Below are 15,420 nucleotides of genomic sequence, written 5' to 3'. Positions count from 1 at the left end.
GAGGAGCCTTTCTGCTGGCTTGTGCCCTGCAGCCCCAGCCAGACTAGTATTAGCCTATTTTTTGGAGCCTCACCTATTGCATTGTAGGTTACCTTACTGCATTGTAATAGCTACAAAAAGTTTGTGAACTCTCGGTTTTACATCTTTGGGCACATCCAGTGTCTTTTTGTGAAAAAAAAAAGTTAATAAAGTTCACCAAACACTCCACTTTACAGTTGTGTAGCCCACATTAGCTTATATTAAAGTCTAGTCCACACTTTATAAAATTAGCGTTGCTTATACCTGTTAGCAGCTGTTCAGGAATAAGCACACTAAGCCCTTAGTACTTTTCTGCCTACTTTATCAGTCTACCAAGATGAAGAAGGCAGGGAGTAAGGCACGTGGTTGTGGGCGTGGAGTTTCTGCAGGGAAAGGATGCAGGGATTCTGTGCCTGCTGCGGGCACCAGTGACTCAGCATCCCCCTGTTTTCCCAGGGAACAGTCCTTTATGCGCAGCTTTGTAGGAGCTCGCCGTACCCCACTGCTGAGAAATCGTTGTCGGATGGATGGCAGCTAACGCATTGACTTCAATTAGTTCCAGATCCTTTCAGGTCCAGAGCACTGAAGAGCACCCATCTGTCTCTTCACCACCTGCCAAATTGCCCAGGCAGTCAGAGAGCCCTGGACAGGAGCCATATCTACTTCTGTTCTCTGAATCGGTTGGCTTGGAAAGAGGGGGCCAGCCAAGCAGCATTCGAGAATTTGAAGAAGAGGTAGTATGCAGTGATGTGCAACAGCTTTGTCTCTCTGAATCTGAAGAGGCGGGTGGGGCAGTGCCTATGGTCAGAACACTTAGTCAGTACGCATCTGATGATGAGACTCAGGTGCCACTTTCTGGTGCGTACTGTGCTGTCGAGACTCCCCAGGAGAAGCAGTCGTTTGAAGAGGGTAGTGTAGATGATGAGGTCCTTGACCCATCATGGCGTGAGGTACAGGACGTTGGTAGGAGCAGCTCTGAGGAACAGATTCCCCGAACGGCCAAAACAGGAGGGAGAGGGGGGGGCAGACTTAGTTGCCTGTAGCCTCCACTTCGGCACCCGTTAGGAGCATTCCTCTTCTAAAACCCAAAACGGGCGCTCCCAAGACTTGCAGTGCCTGGTCCTTTTTTGACACAGTTGCAGATGACATTTGCTTTGTCAAATGCAAGCTGTGTAATCAGAAAGTGAAAAGAGGGAAAAGTGTCAGCAACCTCCATACCACAAATATGTGGAAACATGTGCGGACAAAGCACGTGGTGGAGTTACAAAGACACACTGAAGACCTAGGCCAACCTACAGCGCCACCTACCACCTCTTCAGCTCGTGTTGTAGCCTTTTGCTCCAGCTCACACACAGCTGGTTCGGCTTCCTCACAGGATCACCATGGAAGAAACTCTGGCACTGTTGTACAGAGACACAGTGTCATTCCACCCACAGCACCATGTTCCCTGTCATCCTCACACTCCCAGGCCAGTCTACAGCCATCGGTAGCACAGGCATGGGAGAAAAGGCGCCCATACTCGGCAAACCACCCCCGAGCACAGGCTCTGAATGCTGGCATTGCAAAACTACTGTCCCTTGAAATGCTCTCAGTAAGGCTGGTGGAGACTGACACCTTCCGTAACTTCATGGCATTGGCAGTCCCACAATACAACGTGCCCAGCCGCTTTTATTTCAGCAGGCAAGCCGTCCCTGCCCTGCAAAAGCATGTGGAGGGAAAAATTAAACATGCGCTACTAAACGCCGTCAGTAGCAAGGCCCACCTGACCACCGATGCGTGGACCAGTAACCATGGACAGGGACAATACCTTTCCCTCACTGCCCATTGGGTAAATGTTGTGGAGCCGGGTACAGATCTTGAGAGTGGCGCTTTATGTGTTCTGCCAACTCCAGGGATTGCAGGAATTCAGTCTGTACACATTGACTCCTCCTCATACTCCAGTTCCTCTGAATCAGCGCTGCAGGAGCCTGTTACGACCGATATGAGCACAGCCGTGGCTAAACGTCAACAGGCCGTACTCAAATTAATTTCTTTGGGGAATCAAAGCCACACAGCGCAGGAGCTCTGGAATGCTATCAAGCAGGAGAGCGACGTGTGGTTTGTGCCAGCGAATCTCCAGCCAGGCATGGTAGTGTGTGACAATGGCCGAAATCTGGTGGCAGCTCTGCGCCTAGGCAACATCACTCACATCCCATGTCTGGCACATGTGCTCAACTTGGTCGTGCAGAGTTTTTTGAGGGACTATCCAGATCTTGATGCAATGCTGCACAAGGTCCGCATAGAGTGCGCTCACTTGCGGCATTCCAGCATGGCAAGATCGCGCATTGCAGCTCTGCAGTGCCAATTCCACCTTCCGGAACATCGCATCATATGTGACCTACCCACCAGGTGGAATTCAACGTTACATATGTTGGAGAGGTTGTGTGGGCAGCAGGCAGCAGTAATGGAGTACCAGCTGCATCAGGTGCAAACAAGTCGCACTGTGCGCCGTTCATACTTCACCACCACTGAGTGGGCCTCTATGAATGACATCTGCCATGCTTAGCGTGCCTTCGATAATTCCACACGGATGGCGAGTGCATATGATGCACTAGTCAGCATGACTATCCCCCTTATCTGCCTGCTTGAAAATACACTGCAAGCACTAAGGGAGGAGGTTGTGGAAGAGGTGGAGGATGAGGGTCACAAATGCCATCTGCTTCTGGACATTCTGCGCAATGTGGTTCCTCACAAAGGCCTAGCCAGGGGACACTTTGTGAGGAGGATGAGGAGGAGTCAATGGAGGAGGAAGACATCTGTCCAGAGGAGGGAGGTACACAATGCTCTAGTAGTCAGTATGTAGAGCGAGGGTGGGGTGATGCAGAGGACAGTGTTTCTTGGGCAGTTGGGAGTCTGCAGCACATGGTTGATTTCATGCTGCAGTGCCTGAGAAACGACCGCTGCATCGCCCACATTCTCAACATGGCTGATTATTGGGTGTACACCCTCCTAGATCCTCGCTACCGGGACAACTTACAAAGCCTCATAACACCGTTGAACCGGGAGCGTAAAATGCGGGAGCACCAAGACACACTGGTGCATTCCATCATGTTCTCCATTCCACCCGAGAGCAGTGCTGCTAGTGCTTTACAAAGCAGCTCAGTGCGTCGAGGCAGTGGAGGAAGCTCTGCACAAAGAGGGAGCAGAAGCATCTCCTCAGCACAAGGCAAGACCAGTATGGCCCAAATGTGGCAAAGTTTTGTGTCCCCGCCACAAATGTCTACACCATCAAAGACTGCTCCAGTCAGCAGGAGAAAACGTTTCCGGCAGATGGTGACAGACTACATGTCTTGCCCTCTCAGTGTTCTCCCACACGGCTCTTCCCCCTTCAAGTTTTGGGTCTCTAAGCTGAATTCATGGCCAGAGCTTAGCCAGTATGCATTGGAGGTGCTGGCTTGCCCTGCTGCTAGTGTATTATCGGAACGCGTCTTTAGTGCCGCAGGTGGTGTACTAACAGACCGTCGCATGCGACTATCCACCGATAACGTTGACCGGCTTACTTTTCTGAAAATGAACAAGGCCTGGATCTCGCAGGTATTTGCCAGTCCTCTTCCAGATCAAAAAATTGGTTGGCAACAGTATCCAGGTCTCCTGTTGTGTTCATGTTTCTACCACCTGCACTGTAATCCCTGGGCTCCAACACCGCCAGTTGCTGCTCAGAAGTTCCGTCTGCACAGGCAACACTTGCTCCTGTGTTATTGGGGTTCAGTAACGTCAGCTGATCCCCTGCTGTGTGTCCGGCAATTTCTCCTGCTCTGTCCACATTCACACTACTACAGATTTTAAACTTGCTCCAATTACGCCTCTGCCTCCACTCTGTTTCTCCTGTAATCCCTGGGCTCCAACACTGCCAGTTGCTGCTCAGAAGTTCCAGCACGCCAGCTGTTTCCGGTTAGTGTCAACGTCACTTTGCCTCCAATACGTTGTCCTGTCGTGTTGCGGTCGGGTTAGCCGACTCTATGGTGCCTGCAGTTTAGGTGTTTCCTATGTGGGCTGCGGGATCTGGCAATGAAGGCTGGTTCCGTAGTGCTAATAGGACAAGCTCCCCCTGTAGGACTGTGGGTTTCGGTAACTCCGGCCGGCTCGTGGCCTTGCAACTTTTTTTTTCATGTGTACCTTCTGCTGCCTATTTGAGTTCCAGTACCATTAGCAGGTTCTTTGGAAGTCAATCTTGAATATGTTCCCCTGGGTTCCAGTAACGTCAGCTGGATCCAGGCAGAGCCTTTGGCTTAGGTGCCTCCTTCTCGGTATCCGAGTTCCACCAATGTCTGCTGGTCCTTGGTAGTGCTTTCTGGCACAGGTACCTCCTGCTTAGTAACCGGGTTCCAGTACCATCAGCTGGTGCTCAGTAGTTCCATTGGCTCTTGTACCGTCAGCTGGTTCTCAGCAGTTCCTCAGCCTTCTTGTACCTTCTGCTACATTTCCAAGTTCAAGCTTTTTGAAATGGTTTTTGGTAATCACTCTGGATCTCCCTGATGACGACCCTAAAGACGACGACCCTGAAGACCACCCTGAAGAAGACGACGACCCCGAAAACGACGACCCTGGAGACGACGGCCCTGAAGACCACCTCGAAGAAGACGATGACCCCGAAAACGATGACCCTGGAGAGGACGACCCTGAAGACCACCCCAAAGAAGACGACGACCCCGAAAACGACGACCCTGGAGACGACAACCCTGAAGACCACCCCGAAAAAGACGATGACCCCGAAAACGACGACCCTGGAGACGACAACCCTGAAGACCACCCCAAAGAAGACCAAGAAGATGAACCTGAAGAGGATGATGAAGGAGAAAGTGTGGGAGAAGTAAAACAGAAGGTGAAGAGCATGGAAGTAGTGAAGCATAAATATAAAAAAGCTTAGCATAGTCAATATCTTTGTAACTCCGAACGTCTTTAAAAAAAAAATTAATTCCTGCTATTCCATTTGATTGGGCTAAATCTCTATGCCTTTAATGTCTCCTCCACCTCCTCCAATACATTCTACATTATTCTTAGTTGTTTTCCTTCATTTAGAATTAACCTACAAGGAAAGAAAGGGTTTATTTTAATTCCGATATTTGTGTCCCATTGACTTGCATTGGTTTCCGGTATCGGAATCGGCGATATCCGATATTTTTGGGATATCGGTCCAATACAATCCGATCCGATATTTCCCGATATCGGAAGGTATCGCTCATCACTACTTCTATTTGTGTATTGCACTTGCACTTAATTTGGATTTATTTTGATGTTAATAAGATATGTAATAGAATAGAATTCAGCACTCTTAGGACAGGTGGAGACAGCCATATTATTGGCCCGAATATGTCAAAAATGCAACTGACACATAAGGTGGATAGAAAGATAAAGAGCTGTACAGGCAAATATGGGATTGTATGTGTATTCCCAAGGAAGTAGTGAAGAAGACTACACCTAAAATAAGCAAATTATTAGGTAGGTATGTGCACCTTAAAACATTAGAAAAACTACAGTAAATTTTACTTAGCTCAATATAGAATATAAATAATATTTATCTATATATGTAAAAAATTAATGTGTCTGTGTATGTATGTGTATGCCCGCTCCACATAGCCCCACCCAATCACTAAGCAAACTGTATTTCATTTCACCATAGCTGTTTAAAAGAAGCTGAGCTGTGACTGGTTGCTATGAGCAACAGTTTTCCCACTCCACAACACCTCAGCAGACACTGACCAGGTGGGAGAAATCTCGCATCCCCAGGAACATAAGCTCCCAGCCATTGTCTGCCCCCCAGAGAGGAGCGGAGAGCACATGACAGAAATGAGTCACCCCCTCCTGTGCCCATATACCCATCGCACATCCTCCATCTCTTAGTCCCATAGGCACATCTTCCCTCTTAAAGGTATCTCTGGTATGGAAGTGAGGGCAAATCCCTCAGCGCTCTGATTCTCAACCCAGACATCTATTAAAGGGATCATTGGTATAGAAGTCAGGGCTAATCCACTCAGCGCTATGCTTCTGACCCCAGGCCTCTCTTAAAGGGATCCCCGGTAAGGAAGTTAAGACCGTTCCACTCAGCGCTCTGGTTCTGACCCCAGGCTGACAGGATGATGTGTCATATTAGGGGTAATAGTCCAGTGGCTCTGACGGGATGATGTGGGATATTAGTGGTAGTAGTCCGGTGAGTCTGACGAGATGATGTGGTATATTAGTGGTAGTAGTCCTGTGGCTCTGGCTGACGGGATGATGTGGGATATTATAGTGAATGTGGCTATGCGGAGTGGGTGAGTCTATACACTCAGCTTTATATATTTATAGATAGCTAGATAGATATATACCATATGTTGGCCCAATTCTAACGCATCAGGTATTCTAGAATATGTATGCAGTTTATTTATGAAGATTTAAGAATAATGCAATGAATACACAGGATTTTCCCGGTAAAGTCGCCAGGTGCAACAAATCAGAAAAGCATGGTTCAAATCCTGCAGCAATTCGCGGGCTGACTGCACCTGTCGCTGATTGGTCACGCCCGGCCGGCCACGATCAATCAGGCTAGCGCTGGTCATCTCTCGGCTGCATCGCTGCTGACCTCCGTGCAGCAGGAGATGACCCACGGCAACCATCGGGAGATCAGCAGCTAGCGCCGCAGATCTCCCGACTGTAGGGGTGGTGTGTTTCGTTCGCGGGATTTCCGTTACAAACAGAGACTGACCGACAGAATTAGACGATTATATAGTAGATATTCAAGCAGACTTTTTACATTTTTTCTACAATTCTTGCTTTTGGCAACATTTTCTGGCTTATCTGTTGAAAATGGGGATGCGTCTTATAATGCGTATATACCTTACCGGTACCATTTGATAGGGCCTGCGGAACGCACCAAATAATATAAAAGGAAATATGAGGTGCGTTCGCAGCCCGGGGTCCACCGTGCAGAGATGGAACCTGCTGCTGAGTAATGGCAGAACTAGATGGCGAATAAATGCTTACTCACGCATGGGTTGACTTCACCCAGTGTGAATGGAAGCAAACTCTGTTGCTCCACAGAGCCACTAAAGCAAATGCCGGGGCCTGTTGAACTCACAGAGCTCAGCTGAGTGAGTGATAATTAGAGGTCACAGAGCTCTGTCCTAGAGGCACAGGACTAGAGCTCCTCTAGACCATCAGTGCTCGGCACCACCGTTGCAATGCCAGCAAAAGGAAGGAATCTGTATGATTGCACCAAGTGCGCACAGTACCTGTTATGAGCTCATTTTCTGCTCCACCAGTTGAGAGTTCTCCTTCCGTTCTCCCTCCGGTGGTGACATTAGGTAGTGAGGTTGATTTAATTGGTAGTGATCTGCCACCTGATGAGGATAACGATTGGATCTCTGGAGTATCAAACTGGATATAAGACAGCCGACGCCCTATCCTGGTGCTGGTGATTCAGTCTGCTCCTCAGGTCATGGACTTCAGTTCTGTTCCAGTCTTCTCAAGTTAAGTTTGTTTTTGCTAATGTTCACACTTGCTCTTGTTGGTCAATTCAGTTTTTTGTGTGGCCAGCCAGCCCGGCTGGGCTGTGTTGCCAATTTGCCTTTTTTGTCCCTTATTAGATTGGCCTCTTTTTGGTCTGTCTCAGAATATTTCAGAGTGCTGATATAGTGGGAGAAGTCTAGTGACTTCAGGGTTAATTTTATCAGAAGTGTTGGACATTATTTTTGCAAGGGTTTTTGGCAGATTGCAGACAGTGTCTTTCCTTTCCTGTCCTTTCTAGTTAGTTTGGCCCCATCGTTTGCTCAGCCTATTTTCCTGCCTTTGTTTGTGTTTTCATCTTGTTTCACCGTCAATACATGTGGGGGGCTGTCTTTCCTTTGGGGTCTGCTCTGGGGCAGTTAGTTTTCCTCTTTTCCTGCTTTAGGCTTATTTAGCTCTCCGGTTGTGACGAGGCATCTAGGACCATCGTAGGAACGCTCCACGACTGCTGCTAGTTGCGTGGTTAGGATCAGGGATCTGCAGTCTGCATAGATACCAACCTCTCTGGTTTTCTGAGACTTAGCTTGTGTTGTTTTTTTTCTCCTCGGCGACTCATTCATAACAGTACCACTTCGGCGGATGCCACTAACCACCCTGGGTGGGGAGGAAAGCTCTAGAGGTGCGCACGGCGTCGCACTGGCGGTTACTGCTACCTGGTGTGGTATGACAGTGCCCTGAGCAGGGAGGCACAGTCGGACGCTAGCTAGTGCAGAGGACTAGGATACACTGTGGCGTATAGCCACTGACAGGCGCTGACTCTAACCTTTAAGCTCTAATAACAGTCACAACCAAGGGTAGGGGTTTCATAATAAGTCATTCGCAGTCACAAACATCCATCATCATACATACCATAAGCCAAAAGAGTCTATACTAGCACATGGTGGAGCGGTCATGCGAACCTTTTATAGCAGCGTCCTTCCGGGATCTTCCTGGTGGTCCAATCCAAGCTGGAGAAGGACCTGAGCGTGTGACCTCCGATCTCCAATGGGAGATCGTCCCACGGGCATGCTCAGTGGACCGAAAGGAGGACTTAGTCCCTGGAGTTGTTCGCTGCAGACCAACATGCGTTGCTATAGCTGAACCAGAGGTGGCAGCAGCAACCAAACCCACAAAGCTGGTCTGAGCAGAGCACCGGGATCGACGAGTCTGCTGACCAGGCTCCTCTGCAGCCAGAGAGGAATGGGAGAACGCCAAAGGCAAGGCTCGGGATCTCTGCTGTGCAGTGACAGAAACCTAACACCGTTGCTGCAGGCCACAGGCTGGGATCAGGGGGTGCCCGGAGGTGCTACGGGGGTATCCAGTTCTGCAGAGGTGTCAGGCGCTGCTGCCCAAGTCTCTGGTGCTGCTGCGGGGGTCTCCGGTGCTGCCGGGACTCTGCTGACATTTTGTGAAAGGCCGGAGCCTCAGTAGTTCCATGGTTTCCTGCGCAGTGGACTCCAGGAAAATGGCCGGAGACCTCTGCAGCAGCACTGTAGACACCAGCAGCAGCGCCAGACACCCCCATAGCACCGCCGGGTACCCGCAGCACCGGAGACACAGCAGCAGTGCCGGACACCCGCGCAGCACCGGACACCTGCACAGGCGCGCTGCACATCGGAACACCCCCCTCATCCCAGCCTGCGGCTTGCAGCATCACCCCACTCCTGCCTACTCCAGCAATGACCCCGGGACCCCTCTTCACAGCAGCCACCACCCCCGGTAAGCAATAAGACACATGGATTATAAGAAGCACCATCATTTTATTAAAAAATAAATTTCCTATTTTTCTCCTCAAAATTTGGGGTGCATCTTATAATCTAGAGCATCTTATAATTAGAAAATACGGTATCTATGGCAATCCGCACAAGCCCTTAGGTAGATAATGAAGAAAATCTTTATTTGTATATTGAGATACACAGTGTAGATATCCTTGAGAATTTTTTTCTCAATAACCTTCATCAAACATACACTGTAAGGGTCCCATTACATTTAGCGATGCACCAGCGATTCCGACAACGATACGACCCGGTCAGGATCGCTGGTGCATCACTAAATGGTCACTAGTGAGCTGTCAAACAGACAGATCTCACCAGAGATACAGCAGCAATCCAGCGATGCTTGGTGGTCATTCTTACCTGTCACACGGCAGCGATGATGACGACTTCCACCTGCATCCATGCGTCGCTAGCCGGCGCCAGCAGGACGTCAACAAGGAGAAAATGGCCCTGGATGTTCGCGTGTGATCAGCGATGTCCAGCGGGGAGGCAGTCGGAGGTGCGTGTCACATATAGCAAGATGGTTAGGGATATCGCTGTTGCGTCACAAAATCGGTGACGCTTTAGCGATATCGCTAGCGATCTCGCTATGAGTAAAGCCCCCTTAAGAAATACAGTACAGCAGGGGTGGACATACTATTGATGCTGCACAGTGGATGAAGAGGTAAGGGGTAAAATTTCCATCTCCAAAGCAGGTGACATTTTGCATTATCATGAGCTATACAGCGGGTACGACAAGTATTCAGACCCCTTTAAATTTTTCCCTCTTTGTTTCATTGTAGCCATTTGGTAAATTCAAAAAAGTTGATTTTTTTTATCATTAATGTACACTCTGCACCCCATCTTGAGTGAAAAAACAGAAATGTAAAAATGTTTGCAAATTTATTAAAAAAGAAAAACTGAAATATCACATGGTCCTATCATTGTCCTCTCCCCCTCCCCATCTTTATCCTCTCACCCACCCCCCTCATTGTCCTTTCCCCACTTCCATCATTGTCCTTACCCCACTCCCATCATTGTCCTTTCCCCCACTCCAATCATTGTCTTCTCGCCCAACCCCATCGTTATCTACTCCCCACCCCCTCACTGTCTGCTCCCCCACATCCTATAATTGTCCTCTTTCCCCACTCACATCATTGTCATCTTCACCATATCAATCATTGTCCTTTCCCCCACATCCATCATTGTACTCTCAGCCACTCCATCATATTTCTCTCCCCCATCCCATTATTGTCCTTTCCTGGCTTCCATCATTGTCCTTTCCCCTCCTCCATCATTGTCCTCTCACCCACCCAATCATTGTCTTCTCCCCACTCCCATCATTGTCCTCTTTCCCACCCCCATGATTGTCCTCTCTCCCACTCCCATTTTTGTCCTCTTTTACATCCCTTCATTGATCTTTCCCCACTCCCATCATTGTCCACTCCTCACTCCCATCATTGTCCTTTCCCCACTCCATTCTTTGTCTTCTACCATCGTTGTCCTCTCCTCCACATCCATCATTGCCTTCTCATCATTGTCCTATTCCACATATCCATCATTGTCCTGTCCCCACCCCAACATTGTCTTCTCCCCAACCCCTACAATTGTCCTCTCCCCCACCCTCATCATGATGATGATGTGTGCAAACTGTAAAGCGCTGCGGAATATGTTAGCGCTATATAAAAAAAATAAAGATTATTGTTATTGTCCTCCCTCCACTCCCATCATTGTTCTCTCCCATGCTTGACCTACCCCACATCCCATTGCTGTCCTTTCCCCACCCCATCATTGTCCTCTCCCCATCCTCTCCCCCATCCTCATCATTGTCCTTTCTCACCCCCAACATTGTCTTCTCCCCCTCATCATTGTCCTTTCCCCACCCCCTCATTTTCCTTTCCCCAACCTCATCATTGTCCTTTCCCCACCCCCACCTCATCATTGTCCTTTCCCCACCCCCCTCATTTTCCTCTCCCCCACTTCCATCAATGTCCTTTCCCCCACCCTCATCATTGTCCTCTTCCCGCTTCCATCATTGTCATCTCTCCTACCTCTATCATTGTCCTCTCCCCCTCCCATCATTTTCCTCTCTCTACCCACATTATTGTCTTCTCCCCCACCCCTATCAACTAGGCTGAAGTTGGTTTCTCATTTGTCAGTTTCTTATTTGGCAATTTTTTCTTTTCTGCTTTTCATAGGTTTAACAACAAAATCAAGCATCACAATAATAACATACAATGCAGCAAGGTGCCCTGATGTTAATACACTTAAAAATAGCTACAAAAATTATAAAACTGGCATAAAATGGGTATCAAAGTGGGCACCGAAGGGCGTTAATCAAAGGGTTAAATGACTTTGGGTCACTGATATCCCACTCCAGACATATAGAACAGGGAGCCCCACATCAAAACCAGGTCTCTACAGCCTTGCCCTAATGCGTTCTGGGCATCAGAACTGGCATGAAAGAGGGCAGACAGTCGATTTTTGCCATTTCAAGAAGTAACTGGTGTTTTTAAGGGGTTAAATGACTTTGGGACACAGATCTCACACTAAGAATACACAGATAGTGATGTCCTGCATCAAACTCAGGTCCCTGTAGCCTGACCCAAATGGGTTCTGGGCATCAAAATTGGCATCAAAGTTGGGAAACAGTCCATTTTCACATATTTGAATGTCACTGATGTTTTTAAGGGGTTAAATGACTTTGGGCCACTGATCTCACACTAAGAATACACAGATAGTGATGCCCTGTATCAAACCCAGGTCCCTCCATCCTGGCCCAAATGAGTTCTGGGCATCAGAATTGGTATCAAAGTGGGCAAACAGCCAATTTTCCCATATGTGAATAAGTGATGTTTTTAAGGAGTTACATGACTTTGGGCCACTGATATCACAGTGCAGACATTTTGGAATAACATGACTGACCCTATACTAGTTGTGAAAGTGGTCTCAGAACCCAGGAGAAGCTATTGGCAGAGCTGTAGGTAAAAGAAACTGGGAAATAATTAGAGAAAAAGGTAGCAACAGTCAAAATAAGACCCAGAGTCAGCAGGCTATGTATCAAATATATCTCCCTTCTTTTGAATTAAGTGCAATCCCCACTAGTGTTGAGCATTCCGATACTGCAAATATCAGGTATCGGCCAATATTCGCGGTATCGGAATTCCGATACTGAGTTCCGATACTTTTTGCATATCGAATACCGGAATCGGAAGTTCCCATAATGCTATGAGCCAGTTTGATTTGATTCAGCCAATGAGGAATCCTAAGAAGTGTGGGCACATCCTGTTAGGCATGTAGGCATGTTAACTAATGGCATGGCTGTGATTGGCTGCGAGCAGACCACCCAGCTGCTCTTCCCCTAGACACACGCTGAACAGTGATCTTATCTATGGAAAGTGAAATCAGTGAGGGAGGAGGAAACAACCAGATCTCATTTCAATGCCAGAACACCCCCCCCTGGACGTTTATCTTAGAAGCAAGAGATGATATCTTGGAAACTGTGCAGACTAGCCACAGAAGGTAAATTACTTATTGTCAGCATTCTGCAGCCTAGATATGCACTGAGATTAAGTGAAAAACCCAGACAATCTGTTCTGTTATGTATTTCCGCCAAGTTGGATCGCCCGCCAGGGCTGGTGGAGTACTCGGTATCGGGCCTGTTGGGTTCAATGGGAGATGTCATGGTAGCTGTGACCCGGTCCGTGGCCCTGGGCGTCCATTGTAAAAGGGAAATGTTGAACGTGTTATTGATGATGAAAGTTTATGAGTGAATGATTTGTGACACCACCTGTGGTGTTCAGCAATGAAGATGTTAAGCCGACGCTGCAGACAGATCCTCTGGGACAGATGGTGTGGTGCAGCTTTGATGTTGTAGCCCTCCACAGGTAGGGCTGTAGTCCCAGAGCAGTGTAGATGGAGAGGTAGTGAAGAGACGTAGATGGTGCAGTGCCAGGCACAGAGATGTAGCAGTGCTGAGTGTGTTGGCGCAGGAATAACTGGAGGACACCAGGGCATGTAGTTCCAAAGCTTTACTCACAGTCTGTGGTGCATACAGGTGCCCGCATCCGTGCCGTGTCCTCTGGATCAGGGGCTCAGTCAACCTCCAAGCTAGATAAAGCACTCCGTTCCAACACTCCGCCAACATGTGCCTTTTCTGAACGTCTCCCTCTATTGCTACACAACCCGTTTAACATAGTCAATATCTTTGTAACTCCGAACGTCTTAAAAAAAAATTAATTTCTGCTATTCCATTTGATTGGGCGAAACCTCTATGCCTTTAATGTCTCCTCCACCTCCCCCAATACAGTCTACATTATTATTAGTTGTTTTTCTTCATGTAGAATTAACCTACAAGGAAAGAAAGGGTTTTTTTAATTCCGATATTTCTGTCCCATTGACTTGCATTGGTTTCCGGTATCGGAATCGGCGATATCCGATACTTTTTAGGTATCGGTCCGATCCAATCTGATCTGATATTTCCCGATATCGGAAGGTATCGCTCAACACTAATCCCCACATGTTCTGTTTGGAGGGATTTATTCAGACAAGTAGAATTTTAATTGTGAGTAACCATGTTATGAAATTGATTGGGGAGAGGAAAGGAGAGTTGAATTGTGGATTTGTGTTGGGAAATTCTATTTTTAACCTATATATTTTATATGATATCTGTGTATATCTAAAACTTGTAATTTAATACATTTGGTGCTTTCCTGCTCACTGACAGACATTTGGGTCTTTGAACTGGAAGTTGAGAGGGTTTATGGTAATTATTTTATCAATTTTTAATAAATTAATACAATTATTTAAATTGTATAAATTACTCTGGAAATACAATTATTTGTGTTGGTGCTCTAGGTCTTTTATTATACGTTTTGATGCATTTTGTAAATATTAACATTTATTTTGACAATCAATTATCTAGTGTATCATTTCCTCATAGTAAGAGCTCGTTCAGACTGGCGTGTAGCCAGAGCATAACTGGGACATGTGCTATTTGATTTCTTATCTCATAGCACTCGCTCCAGTGTTGTTCTATGGAGCAATGCCGACTAGCATTTACTTTCTCATACCGATTCGGCATGAGAAAAAAAAACGTTGCTGGCATGATGTCATCTGAGTGCAGAGCGATTTCCGAGGCTGCTGGCAATGGAGGAAATGGAGAAATGTGCTGTGATGCTGTAATGTGAGAGAATAGTCTATTAGATATATAATCTTGTCTTATAACAATTGCTAAATTTACTATTGCTTTTTTTTTTGTTTTGTTTTAAGGAATCCGTTATTGAAAATAGACGACTTTGGCTTTTTCTTAAAAGAATCTTCAAATATAAGTCTCACAGCAAGTATAGAGAGTTATGCAGAGCGCTACAGAATGACACCAGTTGGCCTCCAGTCAATACAACACAATATGCTAATGGCCTGGATGAAGAACATACGGGACCTTTCTATACTAACCCATGCTACAAGTCCGATGAAAATGGTGTATGTGGATAATGAACAAAATATTAAATAATTGTAAAATAATTTGAGACTCTATTTAGAGCACAACAAAAAGCACAGCATCAAAGCCATGGCTGTCGATGCATGCACAAGTCTTTTCAAGATGTTTTTAGTTGTGGGAGCAAATTTAATTGTTTTTATGTTCTTTATTATTGAAGACATTTATTCATATTTATAAACTACATACATGAGCACCCTATGAAAGTGTTTTTCTTCTTTATTTTATAAAATGCTGACCAGTGTGGTCTAAAAGTAAAAAAAAAAAAATCTAAAAAAAAATTAAAAGATGGGTCAATCCCCCGTCACTCTAAGACAGGGGTGGGGAACTTTTTTTCTGCCAAGGGACATTTGGAATTTTATAATAGCGTTCAGGGGCTATATAAAATTATTAACATTATTAAACGAACTATATTTATTCAAACATTTAAATAACTGCCACCTAATGTGATGGCTGGAATGACTTGTGGAACAGATACTTTAAGGCAAAAAAAACTCTCAAAACATTTCACAATCAATGGTGTTTAAGAAAACACAGGAGATCTTAGGACAATGTAAGAAATAAAAGCAGTTCTGGAGTAGCAGCGATCTATGGTGTTACTGTAGCATTCACTGCTATACAATAAATGGCATAATGATAGGGCGGATAAAT

The 15,420-nt window shown here is 46.6% G+C and overlaps 1 protein-coding gene across 1 annotated transcript in view; it reads left to right on the top strand.

Annotated features, from left to right (window-relative positions):
• Nucleotides 1-14,954, top strand: part of LOC141092484 (probable cation-transporting ATPase 13A4) — a 374,510-nt gene extending 359,556 nt beyond the window's left edge. Inside the window, exon 30 of the mRNA XM_073578655.1 lies at nt 14,544-14,954. Within this exon, the coding sequence (XP_073434756.1) occupies nt 14,544-14,765 (222 nt within the window). The 3' untranslated portion in view covers nt 14,766-14,954. The remainder of the gene's footprint in view (nt 1-14,543) is intronic.
• The last annotated feature ends 466 nt before the right edge of the window (nt 14,955-15,420 follow it).

This window comes from Dendrobates tinctorius, unplaced genomic scaffold (genome assembly GCF_039654945.1).
Source record: "Dendrobates tinctorius isolate UK_male_01 unplaced genomic scaffold, ASM3965494v1 ptg000060l, whole genome shotgun sequence".
Taxonomy (NCBI): Eukaryota; Metazoa; Chordata; class Amphibia; order Anura; family Dendrobatidae; genus Dendrobates; species Dendrobates tinctorius.
This window is presented reverse-complemented; position numbering and strand designations above follow the sequence as displayed.